This window comes from Pan paniscus, chromosome 2 (assembly GCF_029289425.2).
Source record: "Pan paniscus chromosome 2, NHGRI_mPanPan1-v2.0_pri, whole genome shotgun sequence".
In the NCBI taxonomy this organism is placed as follows: domain Eukaryota; kingdom Metazoa; phylum Chordata; class Mammalia; order Primates; family Hominidae; genus Pan; species Pan paniscus.
The window spans coordinates 37,200,986-37,224,308 of NC_085926.1; the positions used below are offsets into that span (position 1 = coordinate 37,200,986).

At 40.6% G+C, this 23,323-nt stretch overlaps 1 protein-coding gene across 11 annotated transcripts in view; it reads left to right on the forward strand.

The window, feature by feature from the left end:
• The first annotated feature begins 4,020 nt into the window (after positions 1–4,020).
• GOLGA4 (golgin A4) overlaps positions 4,021–23,323 on the forward strand; it is a 120,182-nt gene continuing 100,879 nt past the window's right edge. For 6 of the 11 annotated variants that reach the window (XR_010111415.1, XM_034956106.3, XM_008951562.5 and 3 more), the window contains exons 1-2: positions 4,475–4,673; positions 12,432–12,521. Coding sequence is in view for 9 of the 11 variants with exons in the window: in XM_034956106.3 (XP_034811997.1) it covers positions 4,602–4,673; positions 12,432–12,521 (162 nt within the window). In the remaining 2 variants the exon portion in view is untranslated. Of the gene's footprint in view, positions 4,674–12,431; positions 12,522–23,323 lie in introns of those variants that run through there. The other 5 variants (XM_057301684.2, XM_034956107.3, XM_055109642.2 and 2 more) reach the window with 4 other exon arrangements.

The following is a 23,323-nucleotide window of genomic DNA, read 5'->3' on the forward strand; positions in this document are numbered from 1 at the left end:
AAAATTAGCTGGGCTTGGTGGCACAGGCCTGTAGTCCCAGCTACTCATGAGGCTGAGGCAGGAGAATTGCTTGAACCCAGGTGGCGGAGGTTGCAGTGAGCCGAGATCGCGTCACTGCACTCCAGCCTGGGCAACAGAGTAAGACTCTGTTTCAAAAAAAAACCAAAAAATACTAACTAACTCTGTAGAAATGTAGTGTCAGGCCCTGTACTAGCACTGACTGGGATGCATGACAGACATACTTCTTGGCCCTGCTCAACCTGAGAGCCCAGTGGAGATGCTATAGTCTAGAGCAGGGGTGTCTAATCTTTTTGCTTCCCTGGACCACACTGGAAGAATTGGCTTGGGCCACACATAAAATACACTAACAATAGCTGATAGGCCCCGCAAAAAAATCACAAAAAAATCTCATAATGTTTTCAGAAAGTTTATGAATTTGTATTGGGCCACATTCAAAGCCATCCTGTGCCACATGCAGCCTATGGGGCCGTGGGTTGGACAAGCTTGATCTAGAGCTCAGGGGAAAGGTGTAGGCTAGAGTTCTCAACATACAGAGGGAGAGCGTTATGAGTGAGAATTAAACTCTTAGAATTTATAAGTTTCATTTACTATGAACTGTACACTTTACGCATATCATCTCATTTGAACTTCACAACAATCCTATGAAATAGTATTACATTGTTAAAGATGAGGAAAATGAAATGCAGAGAGCTAAGACTCAGAGGTCACAATCTGGCCTTTGGGCTGAATTTTATTCTAAGAGTTGTTTTGTTGCGTTGATTTAAAAATGCCCCTAGATGGGTTCACACTGTCATTTGTTACTTTCCTACATTTTCCATTGTCTTAAATCCTATGTATATGTGCTTTACTCATAACCTCTTGTTCCCTTTAGGCATTTGATTTTGTATACTGTGGTTTGCTTAAGTGCCAAAGGTTAAAGAACTAGAAAATGGATGACTTTTTTTATTTTTTATTTTTTGAGACGGAGTTTCGCTCTTGTTGCCCAGGCTGGAGTGCAGTGGCATGATCTCAGCTCACTGCAACCTCTGCCTCCCAGGTCCAAGCGATTCTCCTGCCTCAGCCTCCTGAGTAGCTGGGATTACAGGCATCCGCCACCATGCCTTGTTAATTTTTTTTGTATTTTTAGTAGAGACGGGGTTTTGCCATGTTGGCCAGGCTGGTCTTGAACTCCTGACCTCAGGTGATCCACCTGCCTTGGCTTCCCAAAGGGTTGGGATTACAGGCATGAACCACCGCACCCTGCCTAAAAATTGATGACTTTTATGTAAACCAAAGACTGTGCTCTTAACCATTATACTATACTGTTGTGGTTGGCAGGTACAAGGATTCTTGATAAGGGTTAAGAAATGCATTGTGTGGTGACGCAAAAGGACTGATGACACGTTTCTGGTCAGAAAGTAGGAAATCAGTTGAAGGTTTCAGATGTGTATTGGTTCTTGACTAGAAGCATTTTCTGACATGCTATTTTGTTAAATCTAAGGCTTGGAAAGCAATCTGAACCCCTAGCAATTATGTTATTCTGAAAATTTTCTGAAACATGGAGATAGTATTTGCATTTTGTGCAATTGGAAGGGGTGGAAGAATGACAGTTGGTCTATAACTATTAGAATTGCTTCTTTGTGTTGAAAAAGGTGGGTACTAGTTCCACTGGGAAAATAAATTCATGAGGCCTTTGATCATTATGATTGAAATGCAAGCCTGTTTTAAATATCCTGCTCTGCGGTGAGGTGTGCTAATCCTTGAGCAGCTAGATAGGAAATGAGTTCAAATTACTAACAGAAAATGGGGGCAGGCTGTGTGCTTCAGCTGGATTGGTGCAGAATTCTGAGAAGTGGGCCAAAGCCTGAGACTACAAAAGGTGATTTGCATCCAAATTTGTGCCACCCAGAGGAGCTGAAGAATTGAGTAATTTCTAGGTTTAAGAGCAGTCAGAAAGACTGCTCTTTCCGACTGAAAGAATGTTAATTTGCAGAGACCTGAAGCAGAATGTAGCTGTGAGGAGGTTTAATGTTTTAACAACATTGTGTTACATGTGATGAAGGGTTTCAACCCTGTCTCCTTTTTTGTGCCCTGGCAAAGCTATCCCTTTTCACATAATTAGCACTCTTCTGATGTCTTTCTCTAAGTGATATCTTGGATCCTTTTTATTTATTATTTAGAATAGTTGGCTTTGATAGGTCCCACATATATGTACAAACACAGATATATGCATATATATGTATACATATAAAATTGACAAACTTTGATGCACAATTGTGAAAATTGGGGGGAAGATGTATATTGGGCATCTGGAGCTGAAAGCAGTTGAAGGCCTATTGAACTTCCGTCAGTTGAGAGTTAAGTACTCTTTTTATTTTTATTTTGAGATGGAGTCTCACTCTGTCTCCCAGGTTGGAGGGTAGTGGCATGATCTCAGCTCACTGCAGCCTCCGCCTCCTGGGTTCAAGCAATTCTCCTGCCTCAATCTCCCGATTAGCTTGGATTACAGGCATGTACCACCAGACCCAGCTAATTTTTGTATTTTTAGTGGAGACCGGGTTTCACCACGATGGCCAGGCTGGTCTCGAACTCCTGACCTCAAATGATCTGTCCGCCTCGGCCTCCTAAAGTGCTGGGATTACAGATATGAGCCACTGTGCCTGGCTGAGAGTTAAGTACTCCTGAAAAACAAAACAAAACAAAACAAAACAAAAAAGCCCAGAAAAAACTCTCGGTAACTATATAAGGCAGTGGTCCCCAATCTTTTGGGTGCCAGGGACCTGTTTCATGGAAGACAATTTTTTCCTGGGGGTGGGGGCTAGGGGGATGGGGAAGGATGGTTTTGTACGATTCAAGTGCATTATATTTATTGTGCCCTTTATTTCTATTATTATTGCATTGTAATATATAATGAAATAATTACACAACTCACCATAATGTAGAATCGGTGGGAGCCCTGAGCTTATTTTCCTGCAACTAGATGGTCCCATCTGGGGGTGATGGGAGACAGTGACAGATCATCAGGCATTAGATTCTCATAAGGAGCATAACCTAGATCCCTCTCATGCCTAGTTCACAGTAGTTCCAGCTCCTGTGAGAATCTCATGCCACAGCTGATCTGACAGGAGGTGGAGCTCAGACGATAATGTGAACCATGGGGAGCAGCCATAAATACAGATTAAGCTTTCCTGGCTTGCCAGAGATTCACTTCTTGCTGTGTAGCCTGATTCCTAATAGGCCATGGGCTGGTACCCGTTTGTGGCCCAGGGGCTGGGGACACCTTACATACATAAGGTGTTCACTACGAGATATAAGAGGACTTAGCCCAGGTGTTAAGGCAGTGTTCCAGGCCCCACTGTGGCTCTAATACATTTAGGGATCAGAATATGGACTCTCGAGAGCAGGTTGCTCCTATTATTGCTGGTAAACAAAATTTGCTAGAACGTGGAGATCAGCATATACTGTTAGATTCTGATACCGGAGACAATGTAATCAGTTTCAGATGATACCAAAGGTACAGCATGCAAAAGTGGGTTGCTGAAATGGACCTGAGGATTCACAGGCAGCCAAAGTTCAGGGTTTTGGATAAATGAAGCACATAAACATTAAGATCTTGTAGGATGATTGCAGGTGTTAGGAGTAAATTTGGACTCATTAGGAATCTGTGTCTTCCACTAGGCTGTAAATTCTTTTAACATCTCCAAGGCCTGATAAAGGTTTTTGAATGAATTCGTGAAATATACGATTTCGGTGAAGAAAAGAATAAAGCAGGTGTCCAAACACTTGAGGTTTTACAGTATTGGCATAAAACATTTGGACCCCTGGCGCCTGGTATCAGGGACTTCCCGACGCTGGAAGAGTTCAGGGAAGGGAAGCGGGCCCCTCTGGCACCGAAGACATAGAATCCTAGCTACAGCTACTAAAGAAAAGAACACTATCAATTAGGGCCCGCGTCAGGTTCTCTGGATCTCCCCTTCTCCCATCCTGGACGCTCATCCCTGTGTTCTTTGCGGTGGGCCCGTCGGCCCTGCTGCCATCGATAGAAGCAGCACTCTCCCCGTCTGATTTCGCAGGGCCAAAGCCCAGGTGAGAGTCAGGGTAGTGTTCAGACTAGCCCACGCTCCGGTTCTGAGCCGCGACGGCGGTCTCCGCACGCAACGAAATCAGGCAGGACCGAACCTTGCGTCCTCCAGTGCAGCGAATTCGGAAGCGACCGGCCAAGCGCGCATGTGCGGGACCCGACATTGTGCTTGTCCCATCCGGTGCTCCGTAGTTAGCCTCTGTGAGCTCCACGTAGGCTGCGCAAGCGCCCTTGGCGGACAGTTCACCTGCTGCCGTTGTCGTCGCCGCCGCGGCTCCCGGGGCTGGATGGGGGGCCGAAGCCAGCCAGTGGCACCCGGAAGAAAGAGACGCGGCGGCGGCGACGCCGACACCCTCAGGACGAGTGTCCGGACTTGCCCACAGGCTCAAGGAGGAGACGGCGAGGCCCGGCCCCCGCTGTCCCTGGTGTAGAGAAGTCGCCGTAGCCGTCGCGGCCGGGACTCCCCGGGCTGTCGCCCCTCAGGTTTCGTTGACACTCAGGACGCTACGTACGCTGCGCCATGTTCAAGAAACTGAAGCAAAAGATCAGCGAGGAGCAGCAGCAGCTCCAGCAGGCGCTGGCTCCTGCTCAGGTACGATGGCCGCCGCTCTTCTCCCCTGGTTCCGAATACCCCTTGAACCGGCCCGCGGACGAAAGAGGCGGGGGGAGTGGGAAAGTTCTTCCGTGACCTTTGACCCCTAACCCGCACTCTTCCCAAACTCCGGACCCAGAAGGAGCTCCGGGCGGTGCAGGTCGTCCGTAACTCCTGACCTGGATTTTCCCATCGCAAAACTTCATCCAGTAATGAGTGGATGGGGGTGGCTGGATCCCTCGTGACATCCCATCTCCGTTAAGAGTTTTTTCCTAAGGCCAGAGTGCGAACTTGCATGATTTCTGATCCATATTTGAGGTTTCCCCACTCATCTGAGACCCCACGCTGGGAATGAGGGCGGGGTGGGAAAACCCGGGTCCCTTGTGATATCTGACCTCTGCTCGAGGTGTCCCCCTCTCTTTTGCCAGTCGTGAGATTTTGTGTGGAATGGCCAGGATCCCGTACAATTGACCCTCGACGGAAGTCTCCTAATTCCAAACCCAGGTCCAGGGATTGAAGGCTGGGGAGTAGAGCCATCCTGGGTCAGGCTGCTGGTAGGAGCGGTGGGACCTGAAAGAGGTGGCGGCGTGGCCGGCGTCCAGCGCCCGAGGCTGTCACGAGTTAGTCACTTCGCATAACTTGGTTAATCCGGGACTGGCGGGCGGAGAGGCAGACACTCTGCCTGTCCGGAGCTCTGCTCTGCTTTTTAAGTCTTGCTGCTCTGCTGCTCTGCGGACAGGGTTATGCTTGTTTTTCAGGAATGCTGTTGCTTTAGGAAATGCGTTTCCAGGGAAAAGGAGGCGTGTTAAGTAGTATTAATTTAAAGAAACAATTTCCTAAGCGTTCACTGGAGATGTTTCGATGCTGGCAGCACAGGGTCTTAACAGCGAAGACGTCGGTTTCTGCTTGATTTCTTCCCAGCCTTTTTGAATTTCAACAGACTGAGCAGATCTGTCCCTTAATTTTAGGGTTTTTGGTCTTTGCTTGCGGTTGCAAGAAAAGCTGAGTTTTGACTAACTTGGAGGCATTTCTAAATTCTTAACATACAACGATTGCATTAGGTTTATTCTGAAACTATACATTGAAGCTGTTCTTTTTAAATGTAAAGCTCGTGTAGTAAAACAGTGCTTGAGAAAAACATCAGAACACAACACTGAAGGGTTGCTTCTTTTCTCAAGTGCAAATGGTAATTAAAATTTAAGTGGTAAAGATTGTCCTTTTGATACCATCTATTGCAGTCATTTACAATTTTACAAAACACTGTTAATTAAGAAACAAAGATAAACTTTAAAAGTGAGGTAGAGATGAGGAATGTGAGGAAATGGGCATGTTAGTGAATGTAAGGCACTTCCACTTGGGAATGTATAAAATGTAATTGAGCCAGGATTCCATTTCTAGAAATTTATTCTAAGAAAATTTAGGTTGTATTAAAGATTTAGCTCTATGGATTTTCATGTCAATGTTGTTTTAATAGGTTAAAAACTAGCCAAAAATGTCCAACAATAGAGAATTGGTTAAATTTTATCAGGCAATTAGTTATGCTTGATAGGTTATTATGCAGCCATAAAAAGTCAACATTTACTGTGTCCTTAGTATGTACCAGACATTTTGCTTAGTATTTACACAGATTATTTAATCTCACATAAACCTGTGAGGTAGATAATACTATAATTCCTGTTTTATAGATGAAGGAGTGAGGCTCGAAGAGGTGAAGTAACTTGCCTAATGTTACGCAGCTAGTGTTAGAGTCTTCAGAAAAGTATTAACGCAGAAAGATATTCGTGTTAAAAGACAGAAGCAGCAGGTAAAATGTGATCCCAGTTTTGGGAAAAAGAATCTGTATGTAAGTGTATTTATATACACACATAGTAAAACTAGTTTAAGAAGAATATACTTTAAGGTGCTGGTGAATTATTGAGTGTGCTTTTTCTTATTTGTAGTGTTTAGCTTTTCTTCGTGAAAATGAATTGTTTTTGTTCATTAACAAAGAGGTTTTTAGTAATAATAAGCTAGTCACAAACTAAGATATAAGAGCTCTGTTTCTATAGCTTAATGCTTCTGGTGAGACAGGGCATCTGGATCAAATAAAATCACTTTGTGTACGAAAGGTTTAAAATAATCCTTTTGGATTATATGTATATTCACTATGTTGGCCAGGCTGGTCTCCAACTCCGGACCTCTGGTGATCCGCCAGCCCCGGCCTCCCAAAATGCTGGGATTACAGGCGTGAGCCACTGCGCCTGGCCATTCGTGGTCTACTTTTGATAATTATTTTGTAACCTTTCTTTCTGCCTGCCATATATTTTTCTCCTTGCTTGTGAATTGTTGTTATCTTAGAAACAAAAAATGTGGCCTGGTATGGTGGCCTTACGCCTGTAATCCCAGCACTTTGAATCGCTTGAACTCAGTAGTTCAAGACCAGCCTGGCCAAGATGGCAAAATCCCATTTCTGGCCTGGCACCGTGGCTCATGCCTGTAATCCCAGCACTTTGGGAGGCCAAGGCGGGCGGATCACCTGAGGTCTACAAAAATTAGTGGGGCGTGGTGGCGCACGCCTGTAATCCTGGCTGCTCCAGAGGCCAAGGCAGGAGAATTGCTTGAACCTGGGAGGCAGAGGTTGCAATGAACTGAGATCGTGCCACTGCACTCCAGCCTGGGAGACAGAGCGAGACTCCGTCTCAAAAAAAAAAAAATATGTTTTAACAACAAATACCTATTTTGGATTTTTAAACTCCTTAAAGAACTAAGTCAATAAAAGAAACATCAAGAAGTAATACAGACATTGTAATTTCTTGGGATATATGTAGTACATGAATACAAATATTTTAAAACATTTTTAGCCTTTTCAAGTACTTCTAAAACTTAAAAATTATAGAAGTACAGATACAAAAGGACGAATACATGACTCCACTTAATTGAGGTACCTAGAGTAGTCAAATTCTTAGAGACAAAATAGAATGGTTGTTGCCAAAGGCTGGAGAGAGGAGAGAATGGGGAGTTACTGTTTAGTGGGTACAGAGTTTTAGTTTGGAAAGATGAAAACGTACTGGTGATGGATGGTGGTGATTCCACAACAGTGTGAATGTAGTTCATGCCACTGAATTGTACAGCTACAAATGTTTAAAATGGTAAATTTTATGTTATGTATATTTTTAAAAAATCAACATATACGCCCCTCCTTATGCCTGCAGAATCATCCCTTCTTTTTTTCCCTCAGCTCAGAGATGGCAGCTGACCTCACTCTTTTAGAGTGAGACCCCAAAATAATAGTTTATGTGATATAAATTTAAAAAATAAAAACAAACCAGCAAACAGTTCCACAGATAACAGGGAAAAGAGTCCTTTCTGAAGGGACATAGCCTTATTGTAAATCCAAGTTTACTAAATAGTTTCAGTCTTGAAATTGGGGAAAGCATGAGTCCCAGAGAAAACATTTAGATCAGAAGGTAGTTTATTAAGAACATGATGAAAGGCTTTAATAAGTTTGGTACCTAAAATATAAAGGTTTATTTGAAGAATTAACCCCAAGTTACTTTGACTGCTCATTTAGAACTGGGATGTCAAATTGATTTGGCAGTGACTTACAACAGTGCTGTGATGAGGATTCAATGGCTGTGTCTCTGCCGTGACTAATCCATAGGTGTTGTAGGGAGAGTGAAATGAACCAGATGTTAGTTGTGAACAGTGAATGCCTAGGTCCTCTGCTGGATGTTGCATTTGCTTTGAAGGGTCTATGTAGTCCCTACAGAATGGAGTTGAGAGACAAGTACTTTCAGTGTAATAGTGATATATACAGGGTGTTGTAGTTGTGCAAAATAAGGCATTTCTGGAGAAGATCAGGGTGACATCTGAGTAGAGCCTTGATGGATAATGAAAAGTCATGGTATAGGGACAAGGGATTCAAGGCTTATTCCTAAGGATGACTGGATTAGTTTTCTAATATTGCATAACAAGTTACCACAACCTTAGTGCCTAATAACCCAGTTATTATTTTATAGTTCTGTAGGTCAGAAGTCTGGCATGGCATGACTGGGTTCTCTGCTCAGGGTCTTGCAAGGCTAAAATCAATATGTTGTCCAAGCTGCTTTCTCATCTGAAGCTCAGGATCCTTTTGTATGCCCATGTGGTTGTGGTAGAATTCAGTCCTTTCTGGTTATAGGACTGGGGCCTTCATTTCTTGCTGACCACTTTCGGCTTAGAGGCTACCAGCAACTCCTTGCCACGTGCCCCTGTAGGCATTTTGCTTTCTTTCAGGACAGCAGAAGTACGTCCCTCTGCCCTCTAGACCCATATTTGAAGGGCTTATGTAATTAGTTTAGATCCATCCAGGTAATCTTTTGATGAACTCATGGTCAACTGATTAGTAACCTAGTAACCTTAAATATGCCTTTAAAATCCCTTTGCCCTGTAATATAACAATTATGAGAGTGATAGCTCATTATATTCACAGGGCAGGGGTCATTTGGGGTCACCTTACAATTTTGCTTATCACAATGACTAAAATGGTTTTTCTTAAGTTTTTGTAGAGTCGGGGTCTTACTGTGTTACTCAGGCAGTCTTGAACTCCTGGCCTCAAGTGATCGTCTTGCCTTGGCCTCTCAAAGTGTTGGGATTACAGGCATGAGCCACTGTGCACAGCCAAAATGGTTTTTCTTACACTGAAATTGAGTATAACTGTGGTCAGTTAATAATTAGGTAGTGGGCAATAAAATATTAATTGTGGGTCTGGATGTAGCTGTCAGGTTTTTTGGTTAACAGCTTAGAAAGCTGACTCAGATTTCTTATGGCTATTGCAATTAATCAGCTCAAGTTTGGTTTGAAGGAACCTAAATCCCTTTATATCTTGAAGTGAGGATAGCCCATTAAGGAACCAGGCACCTGGGCAAATGCTGAAGTACAGTTAGTTCTTTATGCACTGTTATATACTTTATACTCACATCCATTTTCTCGTATAATTCTTACTCTTACAACTCCAGAGGAAGATCCAGAGGAAGATCAACAAGTCATCAGGCCACGTTTTGCTAGATAGTACTGCTTTTCTGGGGAGAGTATGTTTTAGAATCTGTTAAACTTTGTAAACCCCGTTATTTGATTTTTTGTCAGTTTCTCCAGAGCTGATGAGGCTCTCAGTTACTGATTAGACCATATGAGGCCAAGGTGTAAGACGTAATGCCAATTTTTCAGATTTGCAGTGAGGTATACTTTTTAAGCAGTTGGAAGGTCACTGTCTAAGGTAGCCCTTTCCTGGCATCTGGATATTTGGAAAGCTGAATTAATAACCTAGAGATTTCTTAGACATGATGGAATCACAACAGAGAGAGTTGATTAGTCAAGAGGTATTTCCTGTAGTCTAGTACTACTTTTCTAACTTTTTACCACCCAGTGACCATTTTATTAAAGGAGTTCTTAGATATAATCATTTATAAATACGTAGATACAAAAGGCTGCCCCCATAGTGGCAGCCTTTGAGGCACCTACAGCCTTTGAAGCTGGCACTGGCATGGTTTGCAAATTATGGCTCTAGGTGTGGGAAGGGTTTATTGAATTTATCTCAACTTTAATGAAAGCTATTTCTGATGTTCTTTGAACATTTGTAATTTGAACGTGGTGTTTAAGGTAGGCTCAAACTTATTCCAAGACTGAGACTAATACTACACAGTGACTGTGCTTTCCCTTGCCATTTTCTAAGTATAATGTTGACTTTTAGTCACATATTTTCTAGACATTTAAACCATTGCTAAGGCTTCAACTTTATTTCACATTGATTGATTTTCTTGTTTATATGCTTTTTTTTTTGAGACGGAGTCTTGCTCTGTCACCCAGGCTGGAGTGTAGTGGTGCAATCTTGGCTCACTCCAACCTCTGCAGTTGAAGCAATTCTCCTGCCTCAGCCTGCTGAGTACCTGGGATTACAGGCGCACACCACTACTCTTGTTCATGTTTTTAAGTCCTTATTCTTCCTGTTTTGTCTTCGGTGGGAGAGGATGTGTCATCCCTTAAGGTGACTTCTGCACATAGCTAATTTCATCTGTTGTATTGATTTTTCTGGTTCATCTTTTAGAAGGTGTTGGAGTTCTTAGTTGTAAGCAACAAAAAGTCAATCTAGGTAAGCAGAAAAAGAATTTATTGAAGACTCTTTACGCTACAGAATTTCCCTGAGGTCCCAAAAGTCTGAGCTGATTGCTACGTCCAGTTATACTGGGGAGACTACTCTGTGTTGCAGCTGCTTCAGCTTGGCACCAGCATTGCATCTGTCACTTCACAGCTTATATTTGCGTGGGTGCATGAAGTTCTGTCTCCATTGTCATCAGATGATGAACTTTATTTGTATGTCTGTTTTTTCACATCACTCACTTATGACTCGAAGTCTCATGTGTTTCATTGATGGAGCTCAGGTTACCCTGTCTCAGATAAAAAGAAGATTGGGTTAGTAAGTTTTGTGAGTTCTAACTTACGGACTTATAAGAGCTGTTTATAGAAAAAAGGTTATTAAACTTTTGTCATATTTGTAGATGCTTTTCCTCACCTCCCAATTAAACTGCTGCTTTGATTTGTTTTTCACATAAAAATCTCTTTTCCATTCAGAGATTGTAGAAATAGACTCTTGAATTTTTTGTATTTCAATAAAAAAAATTAAATCTTTAATATAGCTTAAGTATGAAGGATCTGATTTCTGTGTCTTGCCCCATATGGATGGCCAGTTGTCCCAACATTTATTGAATGTCTATCCTGATGCAAAATGTTACTTTTATCATAAGCTAGATATGTATATGTCTGTCTGGATGTATATATGTGTATATAGAGTATGTGTATATTTGTATACTATTCCTCACGACCTCTCAGTTCCACCCTAACCACAGCAGTTTGTGCACAGATACCACAGACCAGAGTTCCATTTGTTTATTCATTCATTCATTTATTTGACAAATATTTATTAACTGCCTTTTGTAAAGTGCAGACTACAAAAAGAGGTAAGGTATCATGACTCATTCATTTCTCAAAATAGATCTGAGTTCAGATCTATTTTGCTGTGGGTGTAGGGGGATTTCGAAATTTTGGTTTTATACTTTTAGGGTTGTTTTTAGCTCGCCTTAGAGTAGACCCCAGACCTCTAGTTTAAATTTTGAGCCCTTTCTCCTGAGTTTTTTTTCATTGAGGATTATAGGAGTCAGGCTGTCAATTACAGAGCTAAATGGAATAGCATCTCAGTATTTAGCAGTGGTATTCAAGGTAGGCTCAAAGCAAGGCCATTAATTAGGTGGGCAAGTGCTGTTTATCTGTGCATTTCATACTATTGAACGTTAGAGCTAGAAGGTAGAAGGGATCTTACAGATTGAATTGCCAGCCTTTTTTTTTTAAATGAACTTCTAATTTTGGAATAATTTTGGTTTATAGAAAAGTTCTAAAGATAGTGCAGAGAGTTTTTATATACCCCTCACCTGGCTTCAGTTTTCTCTAATATTATCATCTTACATTAGTATCGCAACTTTATTTTATATATGGAGACACATAGTCCTCAAAAAGTTCATGTAGCTAAGATCATAGTTCTAGTTGGTGGCAGAGTTAGGCCAGGGACCTAGTAGGTAGCCTGGGTTTTCTAGTTGATTATATTTGTTATCCTTTTCTGCTTTTCGTGTTTTTGCTCTTTTCCTTTCTTTCACTGAATTCTTTGGGCATGGACTGAGAGAAGGACTACCTAGTACATAGTTCACTAGTCAATATAGTCTTGCTAATTTGTGCAATAATTTTTAAATCTAGGCTTCCTCCAATTCTTCAACACCAACAAGAACGAGGAGCAGGACATCTTCATTTACAGAGCAACTTGATGAAGGTACACCCAATAGAGAGGTAAGTTTGGAATTCCTTTTCTAGTATACCTCTCAAAAGAAACTAATCTAAAATGTATGCTGTTGATAACAAAATGGGAAACTATTTTGACAGGTCAGCTATTTAATTCCTAGGTAGAGTTTTTATTAGTAACACAATTAGTCTTTTTTTTTTTTTCACAAATAGCAGTTATGATTTATGTCTGTCTGTCTGTCTGTCTGTCTGTATGTATGTTTTTGAGACAGGGTCTGGTTCTGTCACCCAGGCTAGAGTGTGGTGGCACGATCACTGCTCATTGCAGCCTTGACCTTCTGGATTCAAGTGATCCTCTAACTTCAGCCTCCTGAGTAGCTGGGACTATAGGCGCACGCCACCTGCGTGGCTAACGTTTAAATTTTTCGTAGACGGGGTCCCACTATGTTGCTCAGGCTGGTCTTGAACTCCTGGGCTCAAGTGATTCTCCCAATTATGCTTTATAAAGTATGGTTTGTTGAGAACCTTAATTTGAGAGGATAATATGTTCTGGATTTAATAGTTGAAGTTTTCAGAATAATTTGATAAATTTGTTCAACATAGCATCATTTTTTCAAGCTGGTGAGTGGAAACAGAAGTAACTTATTTAACTTATTCCATGTAACCAGCAGCTGGCATTAAAACTCATTATTTCCAACTTTTTTTTCTGTGAAGTGTAACACACATACAAAAAGAAGGTAAAACATAAATGCACAGGTCAGCAAATTATCATGAAGTGAATCCTCCCAGGTCAAGCAAAGGAACACTGTCAGCACTGTCGTGCTCCCTTTCCCCCTGAAGGATTACCACCATCCTGAATTTTTGGTATTTGCTTGCTTCCTTTTTTTTTTTTTTCCTAATAGTTTTACCTCTTAAATATGCTTTCTAAATGTAAACATTGTAGTTAAACATTTGGGTTGTCTACAGGTTTTGGCTACTATGAATTATGTTGCCATCAACATTATTGTACTTTTTTTTGGTGTACATGTACCCGCATTTCTGTTGGTATGTACTTTGGAGTAGAATCACTGCTCCATTTTAACACATAAGAAGATAATGCTGATGGTTTTCCAGAGTGGTTGTAGAAATTTAAAGTCTCACCAAGAGCTTATGAAAGTTGCTTTTGCCCTATTTTTGAGAGTCTTTATTTTTCTACTCTGTGTAAATATGCTGGAAAACAGTCTTTTTCATTTCAGCTGTTCTGGTGGTCTTTCATTTTGGTTTTAATTTGCATTCTCTGATAACTAACGAGATTGAGCATTTTCATCTGTTTATTGCCCGTTTGATGTCTTTTGTGAGTGCTTAAGTCCCTTGCCCATTTTTCTATTGGATTATCTTTTTTTAAAACTGATTTGTAGGAGTTTTTTTAAAAATATAGAATACTTAGGAGTTTTTTGTTGAATATATGTCTTGCAGCTATCTTCCACTCAGTGGCTTGCCATTCATTTTAATGATGTCCTTTGATGAACAGAAGTTCTTAGTTTTAGGCCAAGTATGGTGGCTCATGCCTGTAATCCCAGCGCTTTGGGAGGCCAAGGCAGGAGGATTGCTTGAGTCCAGGAGTTTGAGACCAGCCTGGGCAACAGAGTGAGACCCTGTTTCTGCAAAAATAAAATAAAATAAAATTAGCCAGGTATGGTGGCATGCACCTGTGTGGTCCCAGCTACTCAGGAGGCTAAGGCAGGGGGATTACTTGAGCCTCGGAGGTCGAAGCTGCAGTGAACCATGATTGCACCAGCCTAGGTGACACAGTAAGACCCTGTCTTTCAAAAAAAAAAAAAGCCTGGTTCCCATCCATTTCCCATCCCTGACAGTACCTTCTATCTTAGAAGTTTAACAAAATGAGAAACCGCATAGGGTACAGGAAGATAATGAAAAAATTAATTTAATGTCCTTTTAACAAAAAACTTAATTATATAATTGAAAAATCCTTTATTTATTATAAAATAAGTTGAAGTAAGGTTTAGATTGCACTCTGTGGTCAAAGTACCTGTTAAAGTTGTCAAAAAAGCTTAAAAAGCAAGGAGATGAAGTGATGACAATGCTTTGTCATTCTATCCGAAACCATCTCTTAGCTAGGATTGTTAATATTAAAATTTAGAAAGAAATAAATAACCTTTAAGCTGACTTGGTCGATTGTAAAAGAGTGCTAAAACCAAGTCTTTCAGAAATAATTATTTTGTAAAGGTATATTCAATTAAATTATTTTAAAGCATCCTAGATTTTTAAAAAGTATTTTAAAAAAGCAATGGTAGCAGTCAGCCGGGCATGGTGGCTCACGCCTGTAATCCCAGCACTTTGGGAGGCCGAGGTGGGCAGATCAGTTGAGGCCAGGAGTTCGAGACCAGCCTGATCAATATGGTGAAACCCTAAAAAAATACAAAAATTAGCCAGACGTGGTGACACGTCCCTGTAATCCCAGCTATTTGGGAGGCTGAGGCAGGAGAATCGATTGAACTCAGGAGGTGGAGGTTGTAGTGAGCTGAGATCGTGCCACTGCACTCTAGCCTGGGCGACAGAGCGAGACACTGTCTCAAAAAAAAAAAAAAAAATGGTAGCAATCAACATAATTCTGCACTATTTTCAGTGTTTCACTTTATTGTATGCAAACTAATATACTATAATGTCAATCAATATACTGAGTATAGAAATGATGCCATTAATACTGATTGCAAAAACATTACAACTCAGTACTGCAGCTTTCATTCAAATAGGTTATATGTATAAACTGAGTTCAACAATATTGTATTTGAGATGGTGAAGTTAAAGAAATGCAATAATGTAAATAATACTTAAGAAAATAAGATCTCAGGAAACTGTATATACTCTGTACTTTTATGCAACTTTATCAGATCATTTCAGTATGTGCATCAAGGATATAGTGTATATGACATGAACTTTGAGTGCAAAAACTGTACTATGTACCTTTTGTTTATTTTGCTGTCAACATCTAAATAAAGGTTTGTTTGTTTTTTGTTTTTTTAATTGTTTTAAAGATTGTTTTAATTAATTAAAAATTAATTGTTTTAATTAAACAATTGTTTAATTGTTTTAATTGTTTTAAAGTCTCCAGGCTGGAGTTCAGGGGTGCAGTCTTGGCTCACTGCAACCTCCGCCTCCTGGGTTCAAGCGGCTCTCCTGCCTCAGCCTCCCTAGTAGTTGAGACTATTCGCCACCATGCCCAGCTAATTTTTTGTATTTTTACTTGAGATGGAGTTTCACCATGTTGCTGAGAATGGTCTCAATCTCTTGACTTCGCGATCTGCCTGCCTCGGCCTCCCAAAGTGCTGGGATTACGGGCGCGAGCCACTGTGCCGGGCCGTATTTTTACAATTTTTAAATTAGCTTATATATTATATATATTAGCTTATTATATTATTATTAGCTATTGTATATAATATACATTATATAAATTAGCTTATATATTATATATATAGCTTATATATATTTTAAATTAACTTATACCCTATTATCTAGAAATCCCGTTTCTAGAAATCTGTCCTATAGAACAATAGCATTTTAAATGTATATCCACAAGGCTTACTGTAGAAAGCTATTTATAATACTAAAAAGATGATAAAGTTTGATTTGCAGTATTAAGGCTTTTTCCAAACTTATCTTTAGACTCAGTGCAATCCCAGTCAAAATCCTTATAGGTTTGTTTTGTTGTCATCATCATTATTATTATTATTATTATTTTTGAGGCAAAGTCTCACTCTGTCACCCAGGCTGGAGTGCAGTGGTGCGATCTCAGCTCACTGCAACCTCCACCTCCCGGGTTCAAGCAATTCTCCCTGCCTCAACCTCCCGAGTAACTGGGATTACAGGCACCCACCACCATGCCTGGCTAACTTTTTGTATTTTTAGTAGAGACAGAGTTTCACCATGTCGGCCAGGCTGGTCTTGAACTCCCGACCTCAGGTGATCCATCCGCCTCGGCCTCCCGAAGTGCTGGGATTACAGGCATGAGTCACCATGCCTGACCTTTATATGTCCCTTTTATAAAGAAGTCTGAGGCACTCCAAAGAAAGACAGATTTATTTGGGTTTATATACAGTATTTACCAACACAGGAAAGTAGACATATTAGTATTTTCAGCAATAGATAAAAAGGCAAAGCCTTTTTTTAACTTAATGAAATCAGGAAATTAACTTAATGAAACCATTCTACCACCTAAGCATTCCAGATACGTAGACTTTACTGTGTCTACTGTTGCGGTGGACAAATATTTATGTTTTGAGCTAAATTTCCACATTTTCTTTAAAAAAAAAAAACAAGCATTTTTTTTTTGTTTTTTGAGACAGGGTCTCACTCTGTTGCCCAGGTTGAAGCATAGTGGCACAATCTCAGCACTACGCAGCTTCAACCTCCTGAGCTCAAGTGATCCATCCACCTTGGCCTCGTAAAGTGCTGGGATTACAGGCATGAGTCGCTGCACAGGGCCAAAAAAACAAACAAACAAACAAAAAAACACTTAACACTTAAAATAAATCCAAGCCAGTCACAGTGGTGTGCACCTGTAGTCCCAGCTACTCAGGAGGCTGAGGCAAGAGGATCCCTTGAGCCCAGGAAATGGTTTTTCAATATGGTGTGAAGTAGGGATCAAGTTTCATCCCCTCCAGTATGTGTATCCGGTTGTCTCATCTTTTTCACACTGCTCTACTGTTCTACATTTTTTCATTAATTGGGTCCATATGTCCATATTTGAGTGGCTGAGTTCTCTATTCTGTTCCATTGTTCTCTTTGATACCACACTGTCTTAATGAGTATCGTTTTACATTCATGCTTTATATTCATGTCCATATTTGAGTGGCTTTGTTTCTGAGCTTTATATATTCCATTCCACTGTTCTCTTTGTCTTTGATTCAATACCATACTCCCAGCTATTCGGGAGGCTAAGGCAGGAGAATCGCTTGAACCCAGGAGGCGGAGGTTGCAGTGAGCCGAGGTCGTGCCATTGCACTCCAGCCTGGGCAATAAAAGCAAAACTCCATCTCAAAAAAAAAAAGGGACATAAAAAAAATCTATATTATTATAAACATTGAAGGCAGAGGAGAGTAGACTGAATTTGCATTGACTCTGAAGTCTACATTAAGTCTACTCTGGGTACTCTCCTATCCTGCGCAAATGGCAGATCTGTCTATTTGATCATAGCACTCTCTCCTGGTGATCCTAGGCATAGCCCCACTATCCTCAGAGTAGGGCTTCCTGTCCTTGTTGTTGCTTGAGGTTAATCTTTTTTGCTTGCCTAGTTCTGGGTTGCTTTAGAGCAATATGTAATGTAGGATCCTGTAAGGGATTAACTAGGGCAAATGAAGCTAACATCCTCCTATCCTCTGCCCCACTCCAGATTGGACCTGGACTTTTTCAGAGATAGGGTATCACACTATGTTGCTCCGGCTGGCCTCCAGCTCCTGGGCTCAAGGGACCCTGATTTTTTTTTTTAATTGAGTTTAAATTCATATAACATAAATTAACCATTTAAAGCAAACAATTAAGTAGCGTTCAGTACATTCCCAGTGTTGTACATTCATCACATCTATCTAGTTCCATAACATTTCCATCACCCCAAAATGAAACCCCATGCTGATTAAGCAGTCATTCCCACTCCTTCCTCCAACCCCTAGCAACCATTAATTTGCTTTCTGTCTTAATGGATTTACCTTTTCTGGATATTTCATATAAATGGAATCATTCGATATGTTACCTTTTGTGTCTGACCACTTTTACTTAGCTTAATGTTTTCAAGATTCATTTGTGTTGTAGCATGTATCTACTTTCTTTTTATAACTGAGTCTAATGATTTTTTTTAAGGGAGTAAAATTCTATGTACTATATTAGTACCTGGAATAAGACCTGGAATAGACTGGTGAGGAAAAGATGGTTTTTGGTGTTACCTGGATCAGCCCAAGTTTACATCCTGTCTTTGCTGTTTGCTGACTGAAAGATCTATTAAAGTTAACTTTTCAGTCTCAGGTTTTCTCATTTGTAAAATGAGAAATTTTTGAAGTTTTGGGGATTACCAGTAAGAAGGCATGTACATCTCTAGTGTGGTACCTTGCACATAGTAGGTGCTAACTAAGTTATTAGGGACAGTCTTGGAAGAGGGGAGGGGCTGCTCCCCTTCCTCTTTTTAGGTCTTTGTGTGAGGGGAGGGGAACAGATGGACTATTATGTGGATTAGGGTCCTAGGGATGTTATCTCTGTGTCACTTTGCCTATTGAATTTATGAAGGAAGGATTGATAGCTTCATTTTGCCTCCTATCCCGCTCTCTCTGGTTTGCTGTCTTCCTGAGACACTTCCTTATTTATTAGGGGCCATAGTAAACATGTCCATTGTTATCCTGGGGCCTCATCCACGAACAACTTTCATATTGTTTTTAAATTAAATTCCAGAATTAGGTGTGTTTTCATCTATATATATATATATGTATATATGTATATATATGTGTGTATATATATGTGTGTATATATATGCTCTGTATATATATGCTCTGTATATGTATGCTATATATAGCATATATATGCTCTGTATATGTATGATATATATAGCATATATATATGCTCTGTATATGTATGAGATATATAGCATATATAGAGAGAGCATATACATAAAGCATATATATGATATATATATAGAGCATATATATATGCTCTATATATATATGCTCTGTTGCTCAGGCTGGAGTGCAGTGGCATGATCTCAGCTCACTGCAACCTCTACCTCCCAGGTTCAAGTGATTCTCCTGCCTCAGCCTCCTGAATAGCTGGGATTACAGGCATGTGCCACCACGCCCAGCTAATACTTGTGTTTTTAGTAGAGATGAGGTTTCACCATGTTGGCCAGGCTGGCCTCGAATGCCTGACCTCAAGTGATCTGCCCACCTTGGACTCCTAAAGTGCTGGGATTACAGGCATGAACCATCACACCTGGCCCCAGTTGTTGAGAATTCTTAAGCACATTTTAGAGATTTATTTTATGTTTCAAGGCTTATATGGCTTAAAGGCATCGTTTTAGGGATTACTGGGAAGTATCTTCAAAGTAATACATGAGAAACATTCCTTCCTAAATCCTTTATTATATTGAATATTGTATTAATTGCTTTTCAGAGGTTATATTAACCATGTATTCCTGCAATAAATGTCACTTGTTTCTGGTATATAATCTTTTTTATATATTACTGGATTGATTCATTAGTATTTTGTTGAGGATTTTTGTGTCTATATTCATAAGAGATGCTGGTCTGCAGTTTTCTTTTTTTGTGATAACCTGGTTTTTGTATCAGTAATACAGGCCCCATGAAACGAGTTGGGAAGTGTTCACCTCTCTTGTGTTTTTTCAAGAGTTTGTGAAGAATTGCTATTAATTCTTCTTTAAATGTTTGGTAGAATCTACCATTGAAATCATGTGTCCTGGGCTTTTTTTTGAGGGAAGTGTTCTGATAACTAATTCAGTATCTACTTTTTATAGCTCTGTTCAGATTTTGCTTCTTCCTGAGTTAGTTTTGGTAATTTGTGTATCTCTAGGAGTTTGTCCATTTCATTTATCTCATTTGTTGGCATAAATTAAACTAAATTTGGCCTGAGCCTACCTGTGTATCTTGAGTCCCTCTGTAAGGAACTGTAGCCTAACTTGTACATAAACAAACTGAAATCCTAAATTAGGAATGTAGTTTTTGTAACAGCTCCTGAGTCTCAGGCAGTCACAGCAGTCAAGTCTGTCAATTGCAGGCTGCTAACTAAGCAGCCCATGCTCAAATGAGGCAAAAACCTTTGCTTTTAACACATAGTATAGCTTTGTAATCCTTTTCTGCACATTCAGGGGTAATTTCTTCTTTTTCATTCCTGATTTTCATGATATGAGTCTTCTTTTTTCCCCTCTGTCAGTCTAGCTAATGGTTTGTCAATTTTGTTGATCTTTTGAAGAACAAACCTTTGGTTCCACTTTCTTGTTGCATATGCTGAGTATTCTCATAATTGGAGTGGAAAGCTCATCTTTGATTACTTGTTTTACTTAGGCCTGAGGAGTTCATGGACTTAGCAAAACTTCCTTGAATCTAAATTGCATCTTCTTTCCTGGTTTCTGGGCTGATACATGTTTTTTCCCATCTTATATACTTGGTCTTTTCATTGGCGATTAAGACTAGAGAAAGTTAGATACCTTGTCCTTTTATGCTGTCATTTTGTTTAAAGGCTTTCTATGTAGTAAAACTATCTATATAGACAAAATAGAGCCTTGAGTTGTGGTCTTGAATTTGATCATCATGATTTACCCACATTCTGTACTGGATATTTCTTCACCTGCTGCTACTGTAAACCATTTTATTCTTGGATCTTCTGTAGAGTATATTATCACAGGTACTTTTTACAGGGGTGTCTAATCTTTTGGCTTCCCTGGGCACATTGAAAGAAGAAGAATTGTCTTGGGCCACACATCAAATACGCTAACACTGATAATAGTTGATGAGCTAAAAAAAAAAAAAAGCAAAAAAGTCTCATAATGTTTTAAGAAAGTTTATGAACTTGTGTTGGGCCTCATTCGAAGCCATCCTGGGCCACAGGTTGGATGAATTTAATTGACCCAAAATCATAAGGGTTCTACTAACAGTTGTACTTAACAGTATCTGGGAAGATAGAAACAGGGCCATCTGCCAGGTGTGGTGGCTCATGCCTGTAATCCCGGCACCTAGGAAGGCCGTGTAGGGTGGATTACTTGAGGTCAGGAGTTCGAGACCAGCCTGGCCAACATGGTGAAACCCCCCCCCCCCCCACCCCCCGTCTCTACTAAAAATATAAAAACTTAGCTAGGTGTGTTGGCGGGCACCTGTAATCCCAGCTACTCAGGAGGCTGAGGCGGGAGAATCGCTTGAACCCGGGAGGTAGGGAGGTTCCAGTGAGCCAAGATTATGCCACTGCACTCCAGCCTGGGCAACAAGAGTGAAACTCCGTCTCCAAAAAAAAAAAAAAGAAACAGGGCCATCTGTCTTTGAGGCAGTGGGAGTTACACCCTTGCTAAGACACTAACGTTTTTTGCTAAGGCACTAAACTTTTTAGGCCCTTCCCCCAGTATTACACATGAGAGATGATAATCAAGCCTTTGTTGCCTATGAGTGAAAAGGAATCTAAAAATCACTGAAATAAATAATAATAGTTTTTCAAGGAATTTCAAAGAAGTTTTTTCACATGGGAAAGGACTGCTAGGCTGGATGTGGTGGCTCACACCTGTAATCCCAGCAATTTGGGAGGCTGCAGCAGGAGGAATGCTTGAACCCAGGAGTTGGAGACCAGTGTGGGCAACATAGTGAGACCCTGTCTCTACCAAAAAAAAAAAAATAAGCCAGGTGTGGTGGTGTGCACCTGTGGTCCCAAGCTACTTAAGAGGCTTAAGTAGGAAGATTTTTTGATCCCAGGAGGTGGAGGTTGCAGTGAGCCATGACTGTGCCACCGCACTCCACCCTTGGTGACAGAGCAAGACCCTATCTCAAAAAAAAAGAAAAAAGGCTGCTGGTTGTTGGAAATAATCAGTCACAATGGCATGCTGCCTAACATGCTAAATCCTCCCCTGGAAGACTTTAGGACTTTCGGTCAAATCATGCTGTGATTTGACCCTTGAGGCACCCTTGCTGTTTCAGTCACGGAAGTAGTAGATAAAACTTAAAAAACATTGAGACATGTATCTGAGTTCACAAACAAGGTAAACATCTCCTTGGGCTGAGAGGGAATGAATCCTTGGTCCTAGAGGGTTTGGCGTTGGGACAAAGGCAGCCATTTTCAACTAGGGTTTTGTGAGAGAATTAAGCTCTATGGAAAATGATTTGAGTAACTGCAGTTTTTAATTCTTCCAAGTATGGTATGAAACTAGTACCATGCTATATATACACAGTAGATACATTAATTCATTGTATACAGGCATTTGGATTTAATTTTCTCTTTGAACTCTGGTTGAGAAGGACTGGAAATGTTCTATACAGAGGAGATTTTGTGTTACAAGCTGAGAGCTAATGTGGGGCTCCTACCACTGGTGAAAGGAAGTTGAAAAAAGCTGTCACTAACTGCTGCCTAGAGCTCTCAGTGGTCCATTATGGGAAACTGCTGTCCTTAGGGAGGCCTCATGACCAAGAATCGAATCCAGCCTCACATTATCTTAGTGACTGAGTTTGTGATAACCCCTATATTGCCATAAGGTAAGAAACCTGAACCAAGGCCTTGGGTATCAGATTGGCTGGATAAGGAGGGATGAGCACAGAAGGAAGGAAGAAGATAATACCTTTTTCAAGATGAGCCTGTAAACGAAAATTCTAAAATAAATGCTAAGAAGGCCACCAGTAAAAACAGAGATTAAGACATACTTACTCCAGACGAAATTAAAGTAATACAACAGTCTGGAAATTACTTTAAAACAACTTTCTTCCATAAGAAAAAGGAAGTAATAATTTTCTTAAAAAGAACAGAAAATTGTAGAAGAAAAAGAGGCCAAAACAAAACTAGACTAGATGGATACGAAAAATAACTAATTAGAAATCCTGGAAATTGGCCAGGCATGGTGGCTCACGCCTGTAATCTCAGCACTTTGGGAGGCCAAGGCGGGCAGATCACTTGAGGCCAGGAGTTCAAGACCAGCCTGGCCAACATGGCAAAACCCCATCTCTACTAATAATACAAAAATTAGCTGGGTGTGGTGGCACATACCTGTTATCCCAGCTACTCGGGAGGCTGAATGAGGCAGGAGAATTGGTTGAACGCGGGAGGTGGAGGTTGCAGTGAGCTGAGATGGCACCACTTCCTGGGTGACAGAGTGAGACTCCCATCTC